We start from the raw sequence: 23,184 nt of genomic DNA, 5'->3' as shown, positions 1-23,184 counted from the left end.
TAAATAGGAATGATGATTGTCATTTTCACTTGATAGGTGGAGGGATGATTTTGTCTTTCTTGTAGTTGGTAATCAAAAGGTTGAGTCTTGTTATTGAGCCTTGGTCAGAATTCGGAGGTAAATTTGGTATGAAGTGCACTTCAAGATAGTGTAAAAGTTTTGCAAATTGGAGTTTGTAAGCTTGTTCTAATTTGTGACCGGCAATCTTCACAAATGCATCTACCATTTCAATCGTATATTTGACGGGCTGCAAATTTAGAACAGCCGCAAGCCATTCCCAACCCTTGTCTAACCCATACTCATGTCCAATAACGTCTGTTTGAATAATAGATGCATATAGAATGATCATTTCTTTCATTCTTCTGACGAATGTTGATTCATCTTCATCCTCTTCAAATCCATATAATTTCTTGAATTCATCTTTTGATTGTGCATTTGGATAATATGGAATTGTGAATAGACATTTAGAATGAATGGTGCCCATCACCACATATAATACTTCTGGCATAATTGCCATTAACTGTGCTGTTATCCTAGCGTACGGGAATACTTTTTTGAGATCGGTGGCTTGTGAACAGGCGTTTTCTATGAGCGTATTAGCAAAGAGAACGAGAGAATAATAGAATTTTCCATTTGGTATAGGATCTTGAGATTGTTTAAAAGTGTTAAATGCTTGGAAGAAATCATTCTTAACATTATTGATGGCATCTTCATCATCTGCAGCTCTATTAAATGGTCCATTTATACTTCTCTTGATGTCCAGTCTTGAGCTTTTAAATGACTTGTCATTTTCAAATTGTTTCACAACTGCATTCATATCATCAAGTTTGTCCATAAAGAATTTTGCTCTCATATAGGCTCTTGTTCTTGTACCTTGTGATGGAACTTGTATTTTGGATTGTGATATGGATACTGGTTCAGTAGAAGGACGTTGTGGCACTCTCACAATCTGAGGAGTAGTAGTTGATGGCGTGACAATGGGTTGGGCATTAACTTGAGGTTGTGGCACTTTCACAATCTGAGGAGGATTTACAGTTGGTTGCACTGACGGTTGTTGTATCAAAGGTTGTACAATAGGTTGAGAAATAGTAGGTTGAGGTTGCACCATAGGTTTCACATTGATAACAGGCGTGGGTTGAATATTAGAAGTTGTTTGTGGTGGTATTGAGGGAGGTTGAACCTGTGGTGGTTCTGTTGATGGTGGTGGCTGGATAGGCTTGGATTGTGCAAGTCGCATACGTTCTTGCTGTATTTCTTTTTCAATATCCTTTAGAAAAGAGTCAACAGTTTTTTGTGCCGATTGTAACTTGGATTGTAACTCTTTCTTTGAGGTCATTGCAATATTTTGGTCCCATGTTGATAGTTGTAATTGCTCTTTCACATTATTCTTAGGAGAAGGCTTGCATAATAATTCTTTTTCTATATTGCGTTTAATTTCGTAGTATTTTTCAAAATGAGTGTTTGAACTAGTAGTTCTGGAAACTCGTGGCCTAGAAGTTGATAGAGTACTCTTTTTTGACGAGCAAAAACTACTTTCAAATCGTTGTTGTTGTTGTTGATCTATTTCGTCTTGCATTACATCATCTTCGTCAAAAATACCAATAGGTCCTAACCGTGTTCTTTCTTTGAAATTATATACATCATTATTTGTAATAGTATCATATACAGCAAGTTCGGTGGCAATGTCTACATTGGAATTCTTATTTTCAGTCGAACCAACGATAGATGCTCGATGATGATTGAGTAATAGTTTAGAGTTTGTTGAATAGGGCTTGAATGAGGAGTTTCCGATAGGCGTTTTAAATATTCCTCTCCTCAGAGATTCAAAATGTTGAGGTTCTTGTGTATCCATCACATCAAGCGGTGGTTGTGCATTACTTCCGAACATTTTTTTCACGTTTCACTAGTGCATTATTTTTAAATATTACTAAATGTATTCTCAAAGAACCTGAAGCATGTTGTGAATTCAGATCCATCGACACATATTTTGGATGTAGAATGAACAGGCTTCACTTTCTTCTCTTTAACATTTTCACCAAAACAAAAAATGGGTTTGTCTGTGGTTCATGGAACAGATTTGAAAATTCTGGGTGCCATCATTTTTGCTCGGTAAGTTTGCCGTGTGCGATGGCAAATTAATTTTCATACGAAATCATCATCGGATTAAATTTAGTGTGGTGATAAAAGGTTACAGAGAATTCTCGAGACCTGAATATTTAGACTCCAAGGCTTTTGAATACAAGACAGAAACAAAGCCAGCTAGCAATTAACGGAACATTGTCGATTAACTTAATTTAAATTTATTATGTAGTAATTTGTTTAAACTTTAAACGATTGGATTTTGTTTTAAATATTTCCTGATGTATTCATTTTCAGTTTTTGAGTGCGGAGACGGTTTTTCGAAATGATCTACACCGATTGAATATATTATTCTCGGTCCGGTTGATTGAAGGGTTATTTCCTTTTCCCAATCATCTTTGTTGTAGAGATCCATCAAAGAAGGTCTTTCCTTTGCTTCTTTGAGATACTTTTTGTTCACTTGTTTCCGAACTCGTGTCTCAAAGGTTTCAATCTTATCTTGCTGACTGGCGTTGGAACCTATATTTCCAAACATTGCATCATCTGGAGAATAGTTGAGAACTTTCTCAGCTTCATTCTTTTGAAACAAAGCTTTCTGTTCTTGTATGGCTAACCGTGCTGCCTCTTCGTTGAACTGTTCTGCTTGCTTTCTTGCAAGACGATACTCGAGTCTTCGAGAAGAATTTGGAATGATGGAGGGAGCAAGCGGTAGGGTGTTCGAACAGTCTTCATTTGAAAGCAGTTGTTGATGTTTTTCCACTGCAGTGGAGCAATCTTGAGCGCCTGACAAATCTGTTGAATTGTTATTGGGAGACTTGGGATGTGGAACAAGGATGGGTGACTTGGTTCGTGCTGTTTCATCTTGTGAAGTTTCTGGACTAGTTGATGTTTGAGGTTGGCTTGGATTGAGTTTGGTAGTTTCTGGTTGTGTCCTCAATCGTCGTGGTTTTGAACTAGTCAGAGTAAAACCATATTCGTCAAGCTCATTACTGGTTTGAAAATTCTCAAGGTTTTGTGCTGAGCCGTCTAACACTAATTCTTGGTTCAAAACTTGTTTTTTCATTGGACGATCCTCAATGTGTTTTTGAGGTGTTATCGTTGGTACAGATCTAAGCGAACGTGGTTGTGGTGTTGGGGTTGGTTCCTCTAAGGCCTCATCGTTGTCACAACTCGTCTGGTTGTCAGACTTGCCACCACTATTGATTTTGCCACTGGGCATAGGATATGGATTTGGTAGTAAAGAAGAGGGTTCTCTTGGTAGTGAAATAGTTGAAACATCCGTAATGGTGGACATTACATCAGAAAAGAGTTCATCATCTGAACAAGATGATGCGTTGTCCTGGAGAAGATCATGGTTTTCAGGCTCAAGTAAATATTGTTGAAGATCATGTGAATTGCTCGTGGATACTTGGTTTTTTTTGTCCATCACATCTGTGACTGTTACTTCTTGTTGGGAGTTCACTCTGGAAATTTGAGCAATGATTTCATCAATTAACCAGACATGTCCTTTACCATCTTTATCGCAAGCAACTAGATGAGACCCAGCAAACGGCATAGAACTTTTAAGGTTGACGCTCTTCTTTAGGTTTAAAACTGTACAAAATAGAATGGGAGTTTCAAAAGAATATTCAATTACAAGCAATTGACCAATGTAGAAGCGAATGGAATTGTTCATAATTTGGTTGGAATCATCTAAGAAAATGACTGCAAACACATTAATAATTTCATTCCCCATAAAAAAACATGTCGCAGAAGTGACTCTGATCTAGTGGCATGATAAGCGTAAACAGCCTTCATGAGAAATTGCACTTACCTTAGAATCTGACAATATATAATAATTATTGCTCAAGTTAAGAAATGTGTTCTCGCTTTCCGATTCAGAATACAAGTACACTGTACCCAAATCGTTGCAGGCAATTATCGCACACGACGGTAAAAAGCACTTCATGTAATTTAGAGGACATGATTCTAAAACTATTTGTTGAATTGATTGCTTTTTCTGAATATTATGTCTGTGGTTGTGTTATGAAATCAAAACACAAAAAAAATTGACATACATTTGTAAAATTCCAGATGGTCCTCCTCCACTAATAATATATGTACCTCTATTTACTCCAATAGTTGATTGTAGTATAACTAATTTTGTAAGAGTGTTTGTCTTGTGTGCTTTTGATATGGTCCAATACAGCTCAAACGATTCATCTTCATTACTCTTCTTGCTATCTTCTTTGTGGAGCCAAACTTTGATGTCGCCGTTCTGAGTTCCTGAAACAAGATAATCACTGTCAGCGTCAATGCAAGTTATAATGTCGTCGTGTTGACCGCACGTAAACACCTTGCAAGATCGAGCATATATGCTGTCATTTTCAAAGTATGAATTTCCGAAATGAACTGTGGAAAACAGCACCTTATTAGAGAAGTTTTGAATAAAACAAATTTTGAAAGAGGAAGTTTCATGATAACACGGAACGTCAGATTGTTGCATTTCTTCCTCCATCAGCATTCTTGCCCTCATTGTTCTTGGAGTTGACAGTGGATGGTATGGAATAAATTTAAATTGTTTCCATGGTGTGTTTAATGGAATAAATTGATGGTCGTCCTGTACAAATAATTTAAAAATTGAATACTTGTTTTGTTGTATGTTGAATAGTCTAAAAGTGAGATGATCCGAATTAACTACCTCAATACAAAACGATTCGAGATTACTTACTTGAAATAACCCTTGTTGTCTGACATCCCGAGAGTAGTATCTTCGGTTTCGTTGGGAGGTATCTCATAAAGAGTTGTTGTATAATTGTCTCCTCGAGAGTCCTCAACATATTGGTCCAAGAAGAAATCTTCATCCAGCGTTGCCAGCCTAAACCCTGTTTCTGAGTTTGCAAGCATTTTTTTGTTGGGTTAGCCTCACTGCAAAGGCAAAAAGAGTCAGACAGAACGTTGCAATCATAGAACTGGGATAACCTTACTCAACAATAATGCAAAATCAAAAGGGGACAGAACCTGAATGTTGTTACCTACACTTGAATTTGTATCACTTCCAAAATAAAACAATGTAACAAAAATTTGCAAATAGGTATCAGCCATGACAAACAACAGCACATCAACCAGTACTTTATGGTCAATCGGAAATCATCTCCACTCTCAATTCAATCAGTTAAAATCGGAAAATATCATCATAATTATTGCCTTTAGCGTATTGATATCCCATATAGCTTACATTATTTGGAAAAAACTTGTTCATAATTATCTTTTGAATTATTCTGTGAAGAAACTTGAGCGAGAAATTGCCCTGCTTAAGAAGAAATCAATCGCTTTTAATACACCTTCAACATTTGCACAATATGCCAAGCTTGAACGTCGATGGAAAGAACGAGAACGAAAACTTTCTGCCATCCAAACATCAACTGGTTATTGGGTGAGAACAGCCTTGTCCAAAATGGTGCAATATGCGCTAAGCTATGCAATGCCAATTCTTTGCATTTGGGTGTGGTATGGTCGGGAAGGGTCACTCTTCACTCTGCAAAGGGAATCGTGGTGTTGCTTGGGCATGCTCGGAGAGAGACCGTTTTGCATTATTCCAGAATTCCTGTGCTCTGCGAAAGGTTTAACCCTGTCCGTTGTTGGCATGACGATACTCTCAGTAAGAGGTATTAATTACTTGATTAATTTATAAAGTTTTTATTGACCAACAATTTAGTTTTGTTTGGTGTTTGTGGCTGCCTTTGGTGTGGATCCTTCCTTCCATCCGTTCTTTTCCTTTCTCTTGACGACCTTCAAATAACGGCATCTGCCAGTTCCAGTTGTGTTTCTTCTGATGGCCTTGTATGCCCATTGGTACTTTCTCATCTTTGGAGATGGATAAGCACAAGATCCACAGGTCTTCTTTTGGATGTGGAAAGATCTTCTACCACAACGAGGACACAATCCGTGTGTCTTGGTGTGTCTCAAACCGAAGCTTTGTGTACCTTTACCCACTGACATTGCTTATCTGTTGTTGATGGAATTTGTTGTGAGATACGAAAAAAGATGAATATGAGACTTACAATGTGTGATTTTGGCGTATTTTTTTCAACAAATTTTTCATGATTTTTTTAGTCAACCAGCTATAAAGTTTACAATGAAAGCGAAAGACAAGACAAAAAAATGTTCATGCGGAGAAGTCAAAAACTTCAAACAACAAAATGCCTGGCACTCCAACACATTAAATTTAGTGCCTCAACTCTTTCAATTGAAACAGCCAATATTCGGAGAAGCAGGACGAATTTTCATTGGAGCACATCCAACAATTCCGAAGCAACCCATCGTTTTGGCTCCAACATGGTTCTCTTAATTTCTGGTGCAACAGGAACTGGAAAGGTATGTTCACTTTTTAATTATTCGTTCGATTAATAACCCATTCAAAGACTGGGTACGTCAATTACTAATTTGTAAAGCAATTTATTTAATATCCACAATTTCATTAATTTTAAAAATTATTAACAATTGAAATTGTACTAAAAGATTGTCCATAGAATTAGCAAAACGACTGAATGGAGAAATAATCAATGTTGATTCTGTGCAAATGTATCATGAATGTACAATTGGTAGTAACAAAATTTCTAAGGATGAAATGCAAAACATTCCTCATCACCTGATAGATAATGTTTCGTTAAAACAATGTGCTCATGATGTTCAACATCAATACACAGTGCACCATTTTTACAAAGATGCTCATAATTTATGCTCTGAAATTCTTTCCCGAAATAGGATACCAATTCTCGTAGGAGGTTCTGCCTATTATATTGACGCTTTCATTAATGGAGTTGTACCAGAACACTCACAACCACAAACTATATCTCTATTATCACGTGATGATTCGTCCAAAATTTCATCTACTGAATGGGACAGAAGATATAAAATTCTTCAAGAGTTGGATCCTGAATATGCCTCAAAAATTCACAGAAACGATTTGTATAGATTAAATAGAGCATATCATATTGTGACCACTACAGGAAAGACAATGAAGCAATACAAGTACGGTGAATTGAATTGTAAATCTATTGAAAATAATTTAGATATTAGAGGAGCCATTTTGTATCTAGACAGATACAAACTATATCCCAGGTTAGAAAAAAGATGCGAAGAGCTTGTGGAGCTTGGGTTAATAGAAGAAGTGTATGGGCTATTACAGCAAGGTATATTATTGGATCATACTGTTCCCTATAGAGCAATAGGTTACAGACAAACCATTGATTTTATTAACAAAGTCAAGACTTTGAAAAAGGGGTCCAGCTTTGATTCATCCCTCAAATATTGCTTTTTACAATTCTTGTCAGAGTTTAAACAGGCGACAAGAAAATACTCAAAACATCAAAATACATGGTTTAAGAAAGACAATGAATACTATGAATGGATGGAACCAGAAAAATTTGGTTTGAGTTTGAGCGCTATGACAAACTACGTAATTGACAATATTGTGAATGTTTCGCAAGAAGATTTCAAGAAGCGAGTGCAAAGCGAAGAACAGACAATTTTGAAACAGAAAGCTTGTAGAGCAGAGAACGAAGTTGTAAAGGAAAGTACTGCAAAGGAGAAAACAAAGCGAACAACCTTCCTTGTTAAAAGCAAGGTCAATGACATGAACCGTCTATACGTTTATAAGGATGACAGAATTCTCGTCCATAGATTGAATCAAATCAAGAGACTTCTGTTTACAAATGTTTAGAGCATGTAAAATTGAAGGATTGTTCTTTTGCCAGCTTGTTTTGATTTCATGAATGGGTGGTTGAGATGTGTTTATATTTTATTTTGATCTAGTGGGAAGCACCATGTTAAGCTCAAAAAGAATTTGACATGAATCTAAATTGCTTTTGGATCAATTTCTCCAAGATAAATCGTCTTGTCGCTTGACGCTGAGGCAATAATTGGTTGTTGTGGATGGAAATGCACACAATTTACAGAGCCTTGGTGACCAGGTAATTGGTAAACGATTTTTCGAGAGGTAGTATTCCAAATGATGACATCACTTTCTGCTCCTGTTGAAATTAGAGACCCATCCTTATACCAACTCACACGAGTTAAATTCTTATCCATGCTATGTTTTGCTCCATTAAATAGTTTTACACATCTGTTTGGTGTATCTACAAAATGTCTAGCATTCCAAATTCGACAAGTTCCATCCATTGAATTACTCAAAATAAAATTACCGTCTGGAGAGAGCTTAATATCTGTAATGGAATCGGTATGTCCACTTCCAAGAGAATACAAGAACTTGTCGGTTTTCATATCCCATGTTGAAATGACGTGATCAACTCCACAAGAAAATAATCTGTCCGAATTCTCAGAGAAACACAGTGAAAAAACAGGATATTTGGCCCTGATTGTTTTTACACATTTTCGTTCTCTTTGATCATAAATGTTAATGGTCTTATCATCACTTCCACTTGCAAACAAATCTGATTGTGTAGAGTATTTTGAAGTTGTACAACAATTGACAACAGCAGAGTGATCTTTGAACTGTCTAACTCGAGTACATCGCACACTATCCCACAGCATGACACTGTTATCCGCTGAAGCAGTAATTAATCGATCCTCTGAAAGAAGCCAATCCAAATCAAGAATTGCGTTTTTATGTCCAAGTAAACATCCATAATTAAAGGTTGTTGGATAGGACGAATCAGATTCATCAATTTCGTCTATCGTTTCTCCAAAAACATCCCACAATAACACTGTTTTATCAAAGGCACCAGAGGCCATAAATTGTCCTCGATTCGAAAATTTACAAGTAAACACTTCGGATTGATGTCCTTCTAATCGCAAAATTGGAGATGATAGAGAAGAAGATCGAGGAGGTAATTCCATCAAACTCGTTGTATTCATCTTTCTCTTTTTCGTATCATCACTAGTATTATTATCATGTATCAAGCTGAGTTGAGTTGATGAGCCTTGCTCTATCGGAGCGGTGTGCTCCTCCTCGTCTTGAAATTTTCTCTTCTTGGGTGATGAGAGATTATGATCATTGGCCGGCGAGGTGTGACTCATTTTTTCTTGAAGATGAATGTTTTGCATACACACCAACAGCACTCGAAATCCGACAGTGAATAACATTATTATTGAACACACAACCAAACATCATGTCGAGAATGTATGCTTGTATCGTTGACAATAATAATTGTGGTTCGTTGTATTCATTCAATCACACACACACACGATTGATTGTCATCTTTGATCGTCGTTACCCACACACACAAGAAATGATCATCAAATTCAATTTAAACCCAAAGGTAGTGTAGTTCGGGAGTTTAATATTTATTCTTGAGAAGCTTGCTTCATGTATTCAATCAAGTCAGCTCTTTCACCAGGCTTCTTGAGACCTGTTGGATGTAATCATCATGAATCATTCACATCATAATAATTATTGAATTTCCGTTTGTGTGTGTGTGTGAATACAGGGTCATGATATACATGTCCACCAAGGAAATGTCATATTGACAATATTCAATGTGTGAATGTTACACACACATTTCATCACACAATTGAGTGTGATACAATTAACACACAAAAATTCACATCATCATTTTCATAACAAAATAGTCAATAAAAACAATCAAGACAAGAATAAAAACTAGAACAACAACTCATGAGAACCACACAACATACCTGCAAAGACCATCTTTGTACCTGGAATATACTTCTTAGGATCTAGCAAATAATCGAAAAGAGATTGTTCATTCCATACCACACCCTTCTCCTTGTTAGCAGCAGAATAAGCATAACCTTCAGCTAGGCCACTCTTTCTTCCCCACATTCCGTAGAGATTTGGACCAACTTTGTGAGCACCTCCCTTGTTGATGGTGTGGCATTGAGCACATCGAGCTTTGAAGATCTTTTCACCCTTAGCAGCGTTACCTTGTGGAATTTCTAAAGAAGAGGAGGAGGTGTATGAAAGATGACAACGGTGATGATGAAAATGATAACATGATGAGATGGTGGTGGTCATTTAGGAGCATTGAGTTGACCAATATATTAGTACATAATATCATGATTGAAAAATATAAATGAATGAATGAACGGTAACAACATTGTAACAACAACAATAGGTTCAAGTAAAAGACGTACCAGACATTTTTTTGTATTTTTCAATTTGTCAGGAGACAGCAACATCGCCATACTTGACAGTCAGTCAACTGAGGAGCGCCAATCAAAATGATTTAGGAGTTTTGCAATAAACACAATTTTGGATATTTTACGGGCAATTTTACAAGCTGGTAGTGTCATCCAATTTTACTTTGACAAGTGGCAAATGGAAAGGTGCTCAAGAGATGGACATGATCCATTCAACAATTTGAATGAAGAAAATTAAAAAATTTAATTTCAAACACTTTGGAATTCAATATATTGAATTTGGTATTCCCTCTTGTAAGCATTGAACCAACTAATATGAATGACATGCCCAAAAGCAGCGTTCATTCATCACCTTGTTTCACTTTCACATAAAGTGTTGCAATGCTCTTGGTATCAAGAGGCCACACAGATTAAAAAAAAAAGAATTGAAAAAAATAATGAAACGATCCGTTCTTCTCTCAATTCACGGCAAGAAGAATCTTCAGAGCCGAGCATTGAAATTCAATCATAATATTACAACATCTCGTAAATATACCATCTTTCCGTGTTGGAAGAATCATACTATCATGAATCGTCATGATCATGAATCATTCACCTTACGATCATTTTCATCCGCAGCAAATACTGTGGCAACCATTCCTGAAGCAGAAAAAGGCTCTTCATCCGATCAACCACAAAAGACCAACAACAACAACAACACTACCACGCGTATGGATCAAAAAGATCATCTACAACCTTCCAAAATGAACCAAACCATTTCCTATCCAATTCCATCTCGTAGTATTCTTTCAAAGGATCCTCATCCATCCTGTTCTCAACAACATGTTCATTGTGTTTTTGAAAAATCATTTCCTATCACTTCTAATATTCCTCTCACTTTAGAAATTAATACTCGGAATTTAAACGTTGAATTTTGTGAGGGTGAACAAGATTCCGAATTACGGATTGAAATGTATGCTCATAATTGTAATGAATATTCATGGTATGATCTCAACAATACTCCACAAGGATTCTTTTCTGATTATAAATTTGAATACTTGTACAGAGAGTTAACAAATACATTAAGATTTAATGTTCATCAAGCTCCTCTTCCACCTCTATATATTCGATACAAATTATATACCTATTACGCTCCAGGATTTTTTATGCCAAGTTTTGTTGCAAAATATTTGGATGAGAAATTAATCAAATATGGAACGATGAAAGTCTATTTACCAAAACATAACAAAAATTCGGTTCGAGTTGAAACAGATATTGGAAATATAATTTTTAGAGGAATTCGTAACATTTCAAATGAAGTTTCTGTGAAATCTACGTTTGGTACTCTCCTTGTCAGTGATGATGGTATTTCAAACGTCAATCATTTTCATGTTAATATTCAATACGGTGCATGTTATATCAATCATGTGAACAATGTGAATGATCTTAGTATTCATCATCGATGGTCAACAGAGGAAGATAAAGGTACTAGTCAACATATTGCATCATCCACTGGAATTACTATTGACAATATTGAATCAAACACTAATGTGAAGATTCAAACTTTAACTTCCATCGATATTGAATTGAACCAATTGAATTTGGCTGGTAATTGTCAGGTTGATATTTCATGTCTCATGAAAGGAGAAGAATGGGAATTTACAAAAAAGGGAATTCAAGTATTTGTTTCCAATGATACAAAAACTACATCAACAAATCACAAACTTCCTTCATCATTGACTCATTCTAACAACACAAACAAATTGAAAATCTATTCAGATGCTAATCCTATTTTTATTTATTTTGATAAAAATTCACCAAATAATTACAATGTATTGGCATCTACACGATGGAGCGACGTATCCTTTGATTCGCAACACATTCTCTATGACGGATTTTTAGATGTGAATCAATTTGGAGGAATTATTGTATCTAGAAATGACTTGAAAAGATTACGAGAATTATCAAGCTCAGAATCAACAACCAACAATAATCAAATCAATGAATCAACGTCAGATTCGTTCTCTAAGACTTCTACCACTGCTTTTAGTGAAGACTCTATTCATCCAATTTCTGGACACATTACTCTCTTTACAAAGCAAGGCCCTATTTTTATGAAACAATATGTCAATGATGATGATGAAGAGTCCTCAGTGAATTCCAATACTACTGATTTGATTGACAAGAGAATAATCATTCAAAAACAACAAGTAGAAAAATATTTTGTAAATCTCTTTGGAGTGGAGATTGCAAAGAAGGATTTATTTCTTTATAGTGCATTTCCAATCGCTATCGTCATTCTATTTGCTGTGACTGCCTATCATTTGATAACTTTGGAAAAACAATCTCAGTTGAAAGAATCAGGTACTCTAGTTTCAATGGGAAATACTGGAACGATTCGTGCTGTTCAACAACGAGAGGACATGAAGGGGAAATAGGTAATTTCATTGGAATGTCACTTGCCATTCTCTCTAAATGATAACACACACACTAATATACATGCCAAAATGGTTATGACTAACGTGACATATCTCACAAGATGAAAATCATTTAAATTTCCAACAGGAATCCACACATCATTCAATGAACTAATGTCACTGTTTTCATCCATCATGATCTTGTATTCAATATTATTCATGTAAAAGATATTCGGATTTTTGATTTTAACTGCACGAAGGGATTCTTCATTGCTGGGTTTTTGATATCTCAAATGCAATGGAAATTCAAAGGTAACAACAAGGTGATGTTCATCCTGGTGTTTAATATCGGAAATAATTTTAGATAGTGTAACATTATATTCAGTGCTATAATATGAAGGTGTTTCAACGTTGATATATTCTTGATCTTTTAAAAGGAGTATATCTGGTTTGATGTTTTTCATTTCGTAAATATCAATATACACATCGGAGGATAATTCCTCCACATACGAAACATTCAACAATTTAAAAGAGTATGAATTTGTTGTAACAACAAATTCGGTGCGTATCGTTCTATGAAATCCACCTTCTTTTGTTATTTCTCTTCTTTTCAAGTAAACAGCAGTCTGATCCGACTTCACAGCACAAACGAAGAGAATTAAAATTAATGAAAACATCTTGAAAGACATTTTTTCGGATTTGTTGAGACAAACTAGAATTCCAACTTAATTCGATGAATTCGATACACAATTTGGGAACTAAAACTTTATGTACATTTACTGCGTGTCAGAGGAGTTTGTGTTGCTGCTTGATAGCAATACAGATTGCAGCTTCTCTATTTTCTTTCGTTCTGATTCTTCCACCAAATTCATTAGAGATTCTATCTGACCGTTTACATCCTCTTTTAACAAACAATACAAGTCGTTGAGGTTATTGAGTTTTGTGAAGCATTTGGACAACTTCTCCAGAGTACTTTTTGAAACTTCTTGAGAAGCTATGTTGCTCAATTCAACTTCTTCCTTAATTACCGTTATCTCCTTGCATATGAGGTCGGAGTTGGTTTTTACATTGAGAAGTAGATCTTGAATATCCTTATTCACAGATACAAATTGTTCTTGAGTTAGTTTACAATAGTTGTCGGCTCGCTTCTCATTCTCAAACATTTCTGATCTTGTATTTTCAAATAGGTTTTGTAGAGTATTTAAATGGCTTCTAAGATCTTCAAATTGACGAGATAGAAGGCTGCAAGTAGAAAGAAGTGTTTCGTATTTTTCCGTATCATTGTGAATTATGTCATTGATTCTATTCTCAACGTTGTTCAATAATTCTTTGCTCTCATTCTTGAGCATATCTAATTTATCAGAAGTTTTTTGATCAAGGCCTTGCAGCTGTAGAATCGACGAGTCAACATGCCTGGAAACTATTTCTTTGATATCACTGATTTTCGTTTGTAGTTCAACGACAGAGTCTCGTTGTTGTGAAAGTAATGACTCTTTTGACTCAGCCATCTTCACCTCAATATTATTAATTAGTTGATGGACCTCATTCGATGTTGCTGATTTTTCTTCTAACTGTGCAACGAGTTCCTTAAACGAGTCGACGCTTTGAGATATCATGTCTTTCATTTTAGAAAGCTTTTGTTCTATATCCTCTTCAGCTCTCACAAAATTAGTTTCCAGTCTCTCATTACACTTTCTTAATGCGCTTAAAGCATCTGTGTTGTTTTTGTTTTCAAGTTCTACCACCTCTGATAACGATTTAAGTGCTTGGTGCATGTTGTTTTTTTGCTCATCTATCATATTTTGCAAAGATTGAGTATTTTGCAAGGACGTTGTGCTGAGCTCGTTGTGGTTTGCTTCCAATTTTTCTACAGCTGTTGTTAGAATTGGTAAAGAGACTGCTATTTCTCTTACTTGATCTCGCAACTCTTCCTTAAATGATTCAAGCTTGTCCCCCATTTGAATATGTCTCTCTTCAATAAATCCTTGTATCGAGGAAATCTTAGATTCATGAGTACTGTTCACAACCAACTGAGCATCTTTAAATGACGTAAACATTCTCTTTGTTTCTTCATCTTCTTTCTCATTTTCCTTTAATGCAGAACGTATTTCTGTGATTGCATTCTCAACGTTGGTAAGCACGCTTCGATATTCGTTCTTGAAATCCTGTTGTAACTTTACCAGATTATCAATTTCGGAAATGGTGGCATCAACCTTATTTCTGAGAGTATGGATGGATTTGTTTGAAATTTCATTCTCAGATTGCAGACTATGATGGACTGTCTCAAGACGATTTTGCAATTCAATATCTTTGGCTGCTAGCTTAGAACATTCTTGTTGTAGAAGGCCCATAAGTTTTTCATCTACTTGCTGGACGTCTTGCACCGATTGTACCTTGATATTCTCAATAGATGATTGGATTTTGGAAATTTGTTCGCCTATTTGAGTTTCGAATCGAGTAATATTTTTTACCATTGTTTCTTCAACATCTGTTAAAGATTCCTTAGTGGTAGCTTTCATTGAGTCTATTTCATCGCTTAGTCTTTGATCAACATCGTTCAATCTTTCCTGTAGAGTTCTATCCTGCAAAAGTAGTTCCTCAATCGATGAGTGGTGTTGAGTGATCTTGTGGAGATTGCTACTGCTCGTTTCTTCCACAGAACCAATTTTAACCTTGAGATCGTTCAATGATTTTGCTACAGTGTCAATTCCCTTGTTCAGTAAATCCAATGTTGAGTCTACTTGCTGTTGTACTTGGAGAAGCTCTGTCCTCAAAACAAGGTCCTTGTTCAATTGTTCTTGTTTGGACTCACACCTCAAAATATTTTCTATTTTCTCGTTTAACACACCAAACTGGTGATGAGCAGAATTTCTAATCTGTTCAAAGTCAGACCGCAACACATTCAGATGGGATTCAAGTTTTTGCTCTGTGTTCAATAGCTGCTCATGTTTGACTGCTTCCTTTTGGAGAGAATTGCTAATCTCTGTAACACTCTTGCTCGTTGTCTCGAGTCGTTGATTTAAAATAGCTTCCATCGAATTGAGTGCTTGGGCATGTCTGGTCTCAATGTACTGCATTTCTTTTTCATGTGAGTCCTGCAATAACTTTAGATCATGTTTTATCCTCAGGTCAAATGATTCCATATCTTGTTTTTGTTTGGAAACCAGTGTTTGCGACTCTTGTTGGTGTTTTTCTTTAAACGAAACAAGTTCAGACGTTATTTCACTTCTGATTTTTTCGCTGACCGTTGAGATGTTGTCGTGCATCTCAACTTTCATGGCTCGGGCATTGGTTTCAGTCTCTTTCAACATGCCCTTAAACTTGATTTCCATTTTCAACAATTCATCCTCTGATCTCTTACTCAATGTTTCAATTTCGCTATTAATCTTAGAATTCACATCGGCAGTAATTTGTTCATGCTTTTCCTCCATCTTTGAAATTCTCTGTTCGCCATCAGCTATCTTTTCTGCACACTTTGTTTCTATGGATTGAATTTCTGATGAGAGTGATTGTGAAACTAAACTTATTTCTTGCTTATACCTTGAATCTAAAGATATAATGTCCTCCGTCTGTTTGTCCCTCAACGACATTAGTTCTTGTTTAAATCGTATTTCCAAGGCTTGTAATTCTTGAAGGCTCTTGCTTTCAACAACTTGCAAATCATGTCTCAATTTTGAATGTTCATGTCCAGTTTTGTCTAAAATCTCTTTAAAGTTCTCTTCTTGAAGGATTTTCAAAGCTTTTTCGAAAGAGTCTACCTCAGACTTTATCTGAATTTTAACCTTGGTATCATGGAGAGTCAACTCATTCTTTAAACTTTGAGTATTTCTATCCATTTCATTTCTTAGAAATGCGCTAATCTCTTCAACATTTTGCTTTGCAGACAACAAAAAGCCCTTAATATCAGTTTCTGATACATCAATTTTTTCATAGATTTTGTTCTCCATCGATTTCAATTCATTCATTTGCTTCGCTTCATGGGTTTTCAATTCAAGTTTAAAGTTGGTTTCTAAATTTTGAATTTCTTGTTTTTGTTTCGTATCATGATTTTGAATATCGTGCTTTTGTTTTGACTCCAAATGGATTAACTCGTTTTTCAATCTCGTTTCCAAGTTTTGAATGTCGATCTTGAAATTTGTTGCTTCAGCACTCATCTTTTCCTGAACAGATGTAATCTTTTCTTGAACGTCCAGTTTTAGGTTTGAACACAGCTTCTCATTCTCTGTTGTAATTTTGTCTTTCAGGTCTGCCTCATATTTTACCACTTGATCCATAATTTGGGTTGTGTTCCTTTCAATGCGAGTGGACAAAGTTGATTGAATCTCCTCAATTTTGTTTTGCAAGGTATTTTTCGTGTTACTCACAAGTTGCTCAGTTGTGTCTAGCTTTTGTGTTAGCTTTTCATCAATCGTCCTCAATTCTTTGGAATACAAGGACTCGGACGAAGAAAGTTCTTGCTTAGTAGCAAGTTGAGAAGTGATCGAAAAAATCTCCTCCAGCTTTTGGGATGTAGCTTGATCTTTTTGCGCATTGTCTGACCTAATTGCTTCAAACGTAGACTTGAACCTCTTGACTCTCGTCTTCGTATATTCCGTCAGAGATTTGATATCAACGCCTATTTTTTCCAGTGAAGCGTCAATTCGATCAATATCCGTTCTCCAAGTGTTGTTGGACCTTTCTGCATTCTCTTCCAGCTTAGCTAAAGATATTTTCATACCTTGGTTTTCCAAATTATGGTTCTCAGCTTTCTTCTTTAAATCTGAAACCAACTCTTGTAATTGATATTGCCTTTCTTTGAATTGTTTCTTCAATTTTTGCAGTTTATCAGAACAGATACCTAGATTTTCTCCAGTTTGAGCGATGGTCTCTTCAAGATTCTTTGATTTTTGTTCAATAATTTCTAGAGAAGCGACCTTTACACTTTCTATCTTGCTAGTCATTAGCTCAATACTAGATTGAATGTCACAATTAAGGTCGTTTGTTTTCGATTCAAAGGATTTTCTAGCTTCGTCCAAGCTGCCAGTCAGAATGTCTACTTTGCCTTTCAATTCATTCTTAATGTCGATGAATTTTTCATTATTTTCGAGCTGATTTTGTGCGACAGTATCTTGTACCTTTTGTTCCAAGTCTTTCACTAACGATGAGAAGTTGTGGGACTGATGCTCTAGATCATTCTTTGTTTGATTAATCTTACAAAATGATGAATCGATTAATCCTGTCAACGTTGACACGTTGCTTTCCAACGATTGTTTAAAACTAGCTTCCATATGTTGTTGGTTATTTTTAACAGTGTCGAGCTCGCTATTCATTCTGGACAAAATTTGGTCAATCTGGTCTTTAGAAAACTGTAGAATATTATCGAATCTCTCCTCCATTGCTTTCTTCAACAATTCATTAACTTGTTGCAAGTTTTCTGTAAACATGTCTTGCGCTTTCTCAACTCTGTTCTTCAGCTCCAACTCTGAAGTGTCGATCCTTTTGTCTAATCTGTCGACATGACTCAACAACAAAGCAACTTGTGTGTCTGAATCTTTCTTAAAATTGTTCATCCTTGTTTCTAACTCAAGTTTTGTCTCTTTCAGTCTTTCGTTGTGCTCTTCATTGCGTTCAAGAATTTTGTTCTCAAGCTTAGCAAATGCTCGTTCCAAATTCTCGTTCAACGAGATTCTCATAGTGTCAATGGTGTTCATGATGGTTAGAGTGTTTGACTCAAGCTTAGATTTAAGGTTCGTAATTTCAGAACTCATTGCCGCCTCGGATCTAGATAGGGACTGCTCGAGTATATTTACCTTTTCATCCACCTCTTGTTTTATCAATTTTAGGGAATTGCTCATTTCTTCTCGCAAAGAGGCTATTGATTTTGATGAGTTGTCATTGGATTGATCTAGTTCAACCTTCAAATTTTCCACTTCATCCCTTAACAATTCAGCAATATTTTCAATTGCATGCTCAAGCCCGTCAACTTTAATATCAGTGTATTGCCTTGCGATGTCAGAAACACTTTGAAGGACAAACTCGTCTCCTTTTGATATTGCCTTGAGAACATCTTCTTTGAATGTAATGTTCAAGTATTCGTGAATATCCCTCCTAATACTGTTTGGCATCGTTGACAATTCTTTTTGCATGGCATCAAGTGTTTCAATAGTCAACCCTAGGTCTTTTTTTTGGACCTCAATCTCTGAGAACGCTCGCTCATTAAGGGATGTAAGACTACTCACTGATAGATCAATCTTCTTACTAAGTAATCCGAGTATCTCTTGCTTGACCTCATTTTGTTGTTGCTTGTGTTCCATCAGGTCTTGCTTGACTACCTTTACGCTCATATCGATATACTCACGAGTACTCTCAATATAATCTCTGATTTTCTCATCTATGTGTTCAAATTTTGATAGCAACTCTATCTTCATCTCGTCCATAGACTCAGTTTGTGTATTCGTTTGATGTAATTTCTCTTCGGAGGGTGGTAGAGGTCGGTCTTTGATAGATTTAGCTATGAGTTGATTCTGTCTTTCTTCCATGTACATGAGTTGTTCTTTCAGCTGGCCTTGTAATCTCTTCCAGTCTTTGGTTCTTAATTGTACAAACTCTTGCTGTATTTCGATGAGCGCTTGTTGAAATGATGCGGACTGTTCATCCAACAATTTCCTATATTGATCCGGAACAGAGTGATCATCATCTACCGCCTGCTCCTTCTTCTCATTAATAGGTACAAGTATTTCCTCAACAAGACTCTTTTTCTGCTGTTCATATTCCTTATCATCAAGAAAGCCTTGCTTATTAAGCTCCTTTAACAAGAACAATCCCTGAATTTGATCTTTCAACATCTTCATGCTCGGAACTTGACAATCCAAACGGTATTCAATCTTTGAGCGTGTTCCAATCGATTGATTGTGAGTGCAGATCGCTCTTATGAAGAATATTATTTAAAGCAACCCTCCAAGTAGGAATTAAGGAAATTTTTTGCAAATGGTGAGGCTGTAACTGGTGCACTGGATTTCAAAGCAAAGCTAACAACGAGACCAGGTCGTCCTCTGAGACTTCTCAATCCTAAGCGTTTGTAGATTGTGTCGTCTTGCTCTTGATACTAACCAAAGTGCTGCACTACTACAGAGGAAATGGTTAAAAATAAAACGCATCATTCATACAAAAAAATTGTCTTGATCAAGAAGAATTGGCTTACAAACTTTCGTCGGCAGGACTGATTCATTGAACACATACACACACACTCCATCTTTTCAACGCTATTCACACAACATGTTGATGAGTGCTTGCTGTAGCGGTAATAATAGAAAACTATTATCCCGTACAACACTTCTTTCCAATGTACTTGTAAAATCTTCTTCAAGAGTCAATCAATTTTATCCATCCATCCATAACAACAACAACAGTAATAATCGTAGCACTAGTTTCAGCAACAACAATGGCAACAATAGTAGCAGCAGCATTCTTATGAATAGCCTGACTTTATCATCATCTCGTTCCTTTTCAACCATTCATAATTTTCAAAGAAATTCTAATTCTTTCGAAGAGGATGACTACAGTATCAATCCAATGAACAATTCGGATTCGGGAGCAAAAACAGAAGAAGAGAAATCCATAGAAGAAATTCTTCGAACTAAAACTTCTCTCACTCCTAGCGAAATTGTCAATCAATTAGATAGATACATTGTTGGACAAGGAGATGCTAAACGTGCAGTGGCTATTGCTTTGAGAAATCGTTGGAGAAGACAACAATTGGATGGTTCCATCAGAGATGAGATTATTCCAAAGAATATTTTGATGATTGGACCTACAGGGTAAGTTGTTTGTGGTTTGTGGTTTGGTGTGTAAATGTGTAAATTTGAATTTTTTGTCATCTCTTATGATTTTGAATAATATACTATGATTATTATTACTACTACGACTACTACTACTACTACTACTTCAACTTTGGTTAATCTGTGGTTATATGTGGTCCTATCTATGTGTGTATGTGTGTGTGGCTCTCAAATCATCACAATGTTGACTCCTCCTCCTCTTCACGGAACCACCCTATGGTGTCTTGTTACAAAAACTTCCATGCTGACAAATCTCTTCCACTCTCTCTTCCTCAACCTCCATGCTGACAAATCTCTTCCACTCCCTCTTCCTCTTCCACTCTCTCCCCACACTCAGTGTTGGTAAAACTGAAATTGCAAGACGTTTAAGTAAATTGGCTCATGCTCCATTCATTAAAACTGAAGCCACGAAATATACCGAAGTTGGTTTTCATGGACGTGATGTAGATACAATTATTAGAGATTTAGTCGATGTTGGTATTCAACACACCAAAGATCGATTGAGAAGTGCCTATAAAACCAAAGCTCATGAATTAGCTGAACAAAAGATTATTGAAACATTAACTGGAAAGAAGAAACCAACACCAGAAGATGCAGCATTTAGAGATTGGAGAGAACAATTAAGAAATGGAATTCTTGATGATAAAGAAATTGAAGTTGAACTTCCAATTGAAAAACAAAATGCAGGAATGATGAGAGGAGGTGCAGCAATGGGTCGAGGAATGCAAGGAATTGACATTCAAGATTTACTTTCTCCATTACTTGGTGCAAGTGGTGCTAAAACAAGAAAACGTCGAATGAAGATTAAGGATTGTCTTCCAAAATTAGAAGAATCTGAAGTTGAAAAATTATTACAAACAGATATTGTCATTAAGGAAGCTATTCGTTCGGTTGAGGAAGATGGAATTGTTTTTATTGATGAAATTGATAAGATTTGTAGCTCATTTAAAGATGGACATGATGCTTCTTCTGAAGGTGTTCAACGTGATTTATTGCCAATTATTGAAGGAACGACGATTTCTACCAAATATGGAAATGTCAAAACAGATCATATTCTATTTATTGCTTGTGGTGCTTTCCATAGTGTGAAACCAAGTGACATGTTGGCAGAATTACAAGGTAGATTACCAATTCGTGTGGAATTGAAGGGTTTGACTGAAAAAGATTTGTACAGAGTATTAACAGAACCTGAAACTAATATTTTAAGACAAAATATTGAATTACTCAAAACGGAAGGTGTGGATATAGAGTTCAGTGAAGATGGTGTCAAAGAAATTGCTCGAGTTGCAGCTGAAGTGAATACCACTGTAGAGAATATTGGAGCTCGTCGACTCATTACCATTGTTGAGAAGATTTTGGAAGAGATTTCATTCAATGCTCCAACGTTGAAAGGTCAAAAAATTGTAATCACAGAGAAGGAAGTACAAGAACATATTGGTGTCTTGTTGAAGAGAGCTGATCTCAAGAAGTTTATTTTGTAAACAACGTGAGAAATGGTAAATATAGGTTCCTAATTTGATATATCATGGTTTTGAATCTACGAGTAGTAGTAAACGATCATATACTCGAGTATATACCTTTGAATTTCTTTTTCAAGAGACAAATTTAACATCGTGTTGGGGACAGTAATAGTTTTATTGCACAGTAACAAATAGTTCACCCACACGCATGTTTTTCTGTGAGCTCGTGTGTTAGCAAACAACACACATTCTCTCTAGATGGAATAAGCAATAAAATTCTGAGCGATGTAATAAATGGGTAATCCAAACAAGGCATTCGTTGGTGATTTGTCTAAAAATTGTTGACGTGCCACAAAGATATCACTAATTCCAAACAATACAGCTCCAATGACCCTCAAATAAGTTCTTTCCATTTCAGAGAATGGTTCTTGTCTCGTAAATGTCTTTTTCAATAAATTTTTGATAAATACAAGGAAATGAGAGGGTATCATCATGGATTGTCCTCCACTCGATAAGGCTGTCATGGTTGAAATCACATACAAGTATGGAATCACTAGAATATCAGCACTACGATCTTGAATATTCAACACAACACAATAATATCCATAGAGATATAAACAGAGTGCACACACTACAGGAATCATGACACTCAACAATCGTTCTCTTGTTTTCTCAACATTCTTCCAAAATGACACCACGAACGACAAGGTATAAAAAACATGACACAACAAGAAGGAAAATCCTCCTGGCATAAATCCATTCGGAATGGCCAACAAGATGTCACCAATCATGGCCAAGATCAATGCAATAAATACAAATATTGGAATAATTCCTCCATCCTTCTTTTGTCTCCATTGATTATATCCAATGTACATGAATAAAAGAGAACACAATGTTTTTGTGTAAATATTTGGACCAAAAACTGTGAAATGTAAGACGAGTAAGAGAGTGAGTGCACTCCAATCATAGAAACGTAAATGATTCATGTGTGGAACGAAATGAGTGAGATGATGATGCTGCTGCTGTTTTTAATAATAATGATGTTCTGAGGCACAAGAGTAGTGTTGATGATGATCAGAATGTTTAAATGTGATGTGTTTTAAATAGGTGTGTGGATCGATCGATGGACAATGACTGTTTTTAGCTTATTGCGAGAGAGATATCGAATGATAAAAATTCAACAATGATTTACTTTGGATGGAATGTGTGATAATGATGATTATCGCAAAATGATGAATGTTTTGGTGTCAAGAGAGAGGTGGTAGTGATGGTGATGGTTAAATTGATCTTGTTCGGAAATGAGAATCGTGTGTGCGCGCTCGTACGACA

The 23,184-nt window shown here is 36.0% G+C and overlaps 10 protein-coding genes across 10 annotated transcripts; 3 read left to right on the top strand and 7 right to left on the bottom strand.

Annotated features, from left to right (window-relative positions):
- Positions 1–25: 25 nt before the first annotated feature.
- On the bottom strand, positions 26–1,888 carry C9374_009898 (uncharacterized protein; the record flags this gene model as incomplete). The annotated part of the gene is made up of 1 exon (XM_044700135.1): positions 26–1,888. One exon carries the CDS (start codon positions 1,886–1,888, stop codon positions 26–28), a length of 1,863 nt encoding a protein of 620 aa, XP_044544449.1.
- Positions 1,889–2,326: 438 nt separating this feature from the next.
- On the bottom strand, positions 2,327–4,965 carry C9374_009897 (uncharacterized protein; the record flags this gene model as incomplete). Its single annotated transcript, XM_044700134.1, has 4 exons — positions 2,327–3,844; positions 3,893–4,091; positions 4,137–4,730; positions 4,790–4,965. 4 exons carry the CDS (start codon positions 4,963–4,965, stop codon positions 2,327–2,329), a joined length of 2,487 nt encoding a protein of 828 aa, XP_044544448.1.
- A 1,257-nt stretch (positions 4,966–6,222) lies between these two features.
- On the top strand, positions 6,223–7,783 carry C9374_009896 (uncharacterized protein; the record flags this gene model as incomplete). Its single annotated transcript, XM_044700133.1, has 3 exons — positions 6,223–6,435; positions 6,483–6,487; positions 6,580–7,783. The coding sequence occupies 3 exons, from the start codon at positions 6,223–6,225 to the stop codon at positions 7,781–7,783; spliced, it is 1,422 nt and encodes a 473-aa protein (XP_044544447.1).
- A 134-nt stretch (positions 7,784–7,917) lies between these two features.
- On the bottom strand, positions 7,918–9,099 carry C9374_009895 (uncharacterized protein; the record flags this gene model as incomplete). Its single annotated transcript, XM_044700132.1, has 1 exon — positions 7,918–9,099. One exon carries the CDS (start codon positions 9,097–9,099, stop codon positions 7,918–7,920), a length of 1,182 nt encoding a protein of 393 aa, XP_044544446.1.
- Positions 9,100–9,366: 267 nt separating this feature from the next.
- C9374_009894 (uncharacterized protein) lies at positions 9,367–10,183 on the bottom strand (the record flags this gene model as incomplete). The annotated part of the gene is made up of 3 exons (XM_044700131.1): positions 9,367–9,431; positions 9,718–9,978; positions 10,177–10,183. 3 exons carry the CDS (start codon positions 10,181–10,183, stop codon positions 9,367–9,369), a joined length of 333 nt encoding a protein of 110 aa, XP_044544445.1.
- A 436-nt stretch (positions 10,184–10,619) lies between these two features.
- C9374_009893 (uncharacterized protein) lies at positions 10,620–12,599 on the top strand (the record flags this gene model as incomplete). The annotated part of the gene is made up of 1 exon (XM_044700130.1): positions 10,620–12,599. One exon carries the CDS (start codon positions 10,620–10,622, stop codon positions 12,597–12,599), a length of 1,980 nt encoding a protein of 659 aa, XP_044544444.1.
- Positions 12,600–12,616: 17 nt separating this feature from the next.
- Positions 12,617–13,267, bottom strand: C9374_009892 (uncharacterized protein; the record flags this gene model as incomplete). Its single annotated transcript, XM_044700129.1, has 1 exon — positions 12,617–13,267. One exon carries the CDS (start codon positions 13,265–13,267, stop codon positions 12,617–12,619), a length of 651 nt encoding a protein of 216 aa, XP_044544443.1.
- An 87-nt stretch (positions 13,268–13,354) lies between these two features.
- Positions 13,355–19,408, bottom strand: C9374_009891 (uncharacterized protein; the record flags this gene model as incomplete). Its single annotated transcript, XM_044700128.1, has 1 exon — positions 13,355–19,408. The coding sequence occupies one exon, from the start codon at positions 19,406–19,408 to the stop codon at positions 13,355–13,357; it is 6,054 nt and encodes a 2,017-aa protein (XP_044544442.1).
- Positions 19,409–19,832: 424 nt separating this feature from the next.
- Positions 19,833–21,876, top strand: C9374_009890 (uncharacterized protein; the record flags this gene model as incomplete). The annotated part of the gene is made up of 2 exons (XM_044700127.1): positions 19,833–20,374; positions 20,733–21,876. The coding sequence occupies 2 exons, from the start codon at positions 19,833–19,835 to the stop codon at positions 21,874–21,876; spliced, it is 1,686 nt and encodes a 561-aa protein (XP_044544441.1).
- Positions 21,877–22,109: 233 nt separating this feature from the next.
- On the bottom strand, positions 22,110–22,841 carry C9374_009889 (uncharacterized protein; the record flags this gene model as incomplete). The annotated part of the gene is made up of 1 exon (XM_044700125.1): positions 22,110–22,841. The coding sequence occupies one exon, from the start codon at positions 22,839–22,841 to the stop codon at positions 22,110–22,112; it is 732 nt and encodes a 243-aa protein (XP_044544440.1).
- Positions 22,842–23,184: the final 343 nt, after the last annotated feature.

The sequence above is a fragment of the Naegleria lovaniensis genome (genome assembly GCF_003324165.1).
Source record: "Naegleria lovaniensis strain ATCC 30569 chromosome Unknown tig039, whole genome shotgun sequence".
Classification (NCBI taxonomy): Eukaryota; Heterolobosea; class Eutetramitea; order Acrasida; family Naegleriidae; genus Naegleria; species Naegleria lovaniensis.
Note: the sequence above shows the minus strand (reverse complement) of the source record. Positions and strands in the feature narration are given on the sequence as shown.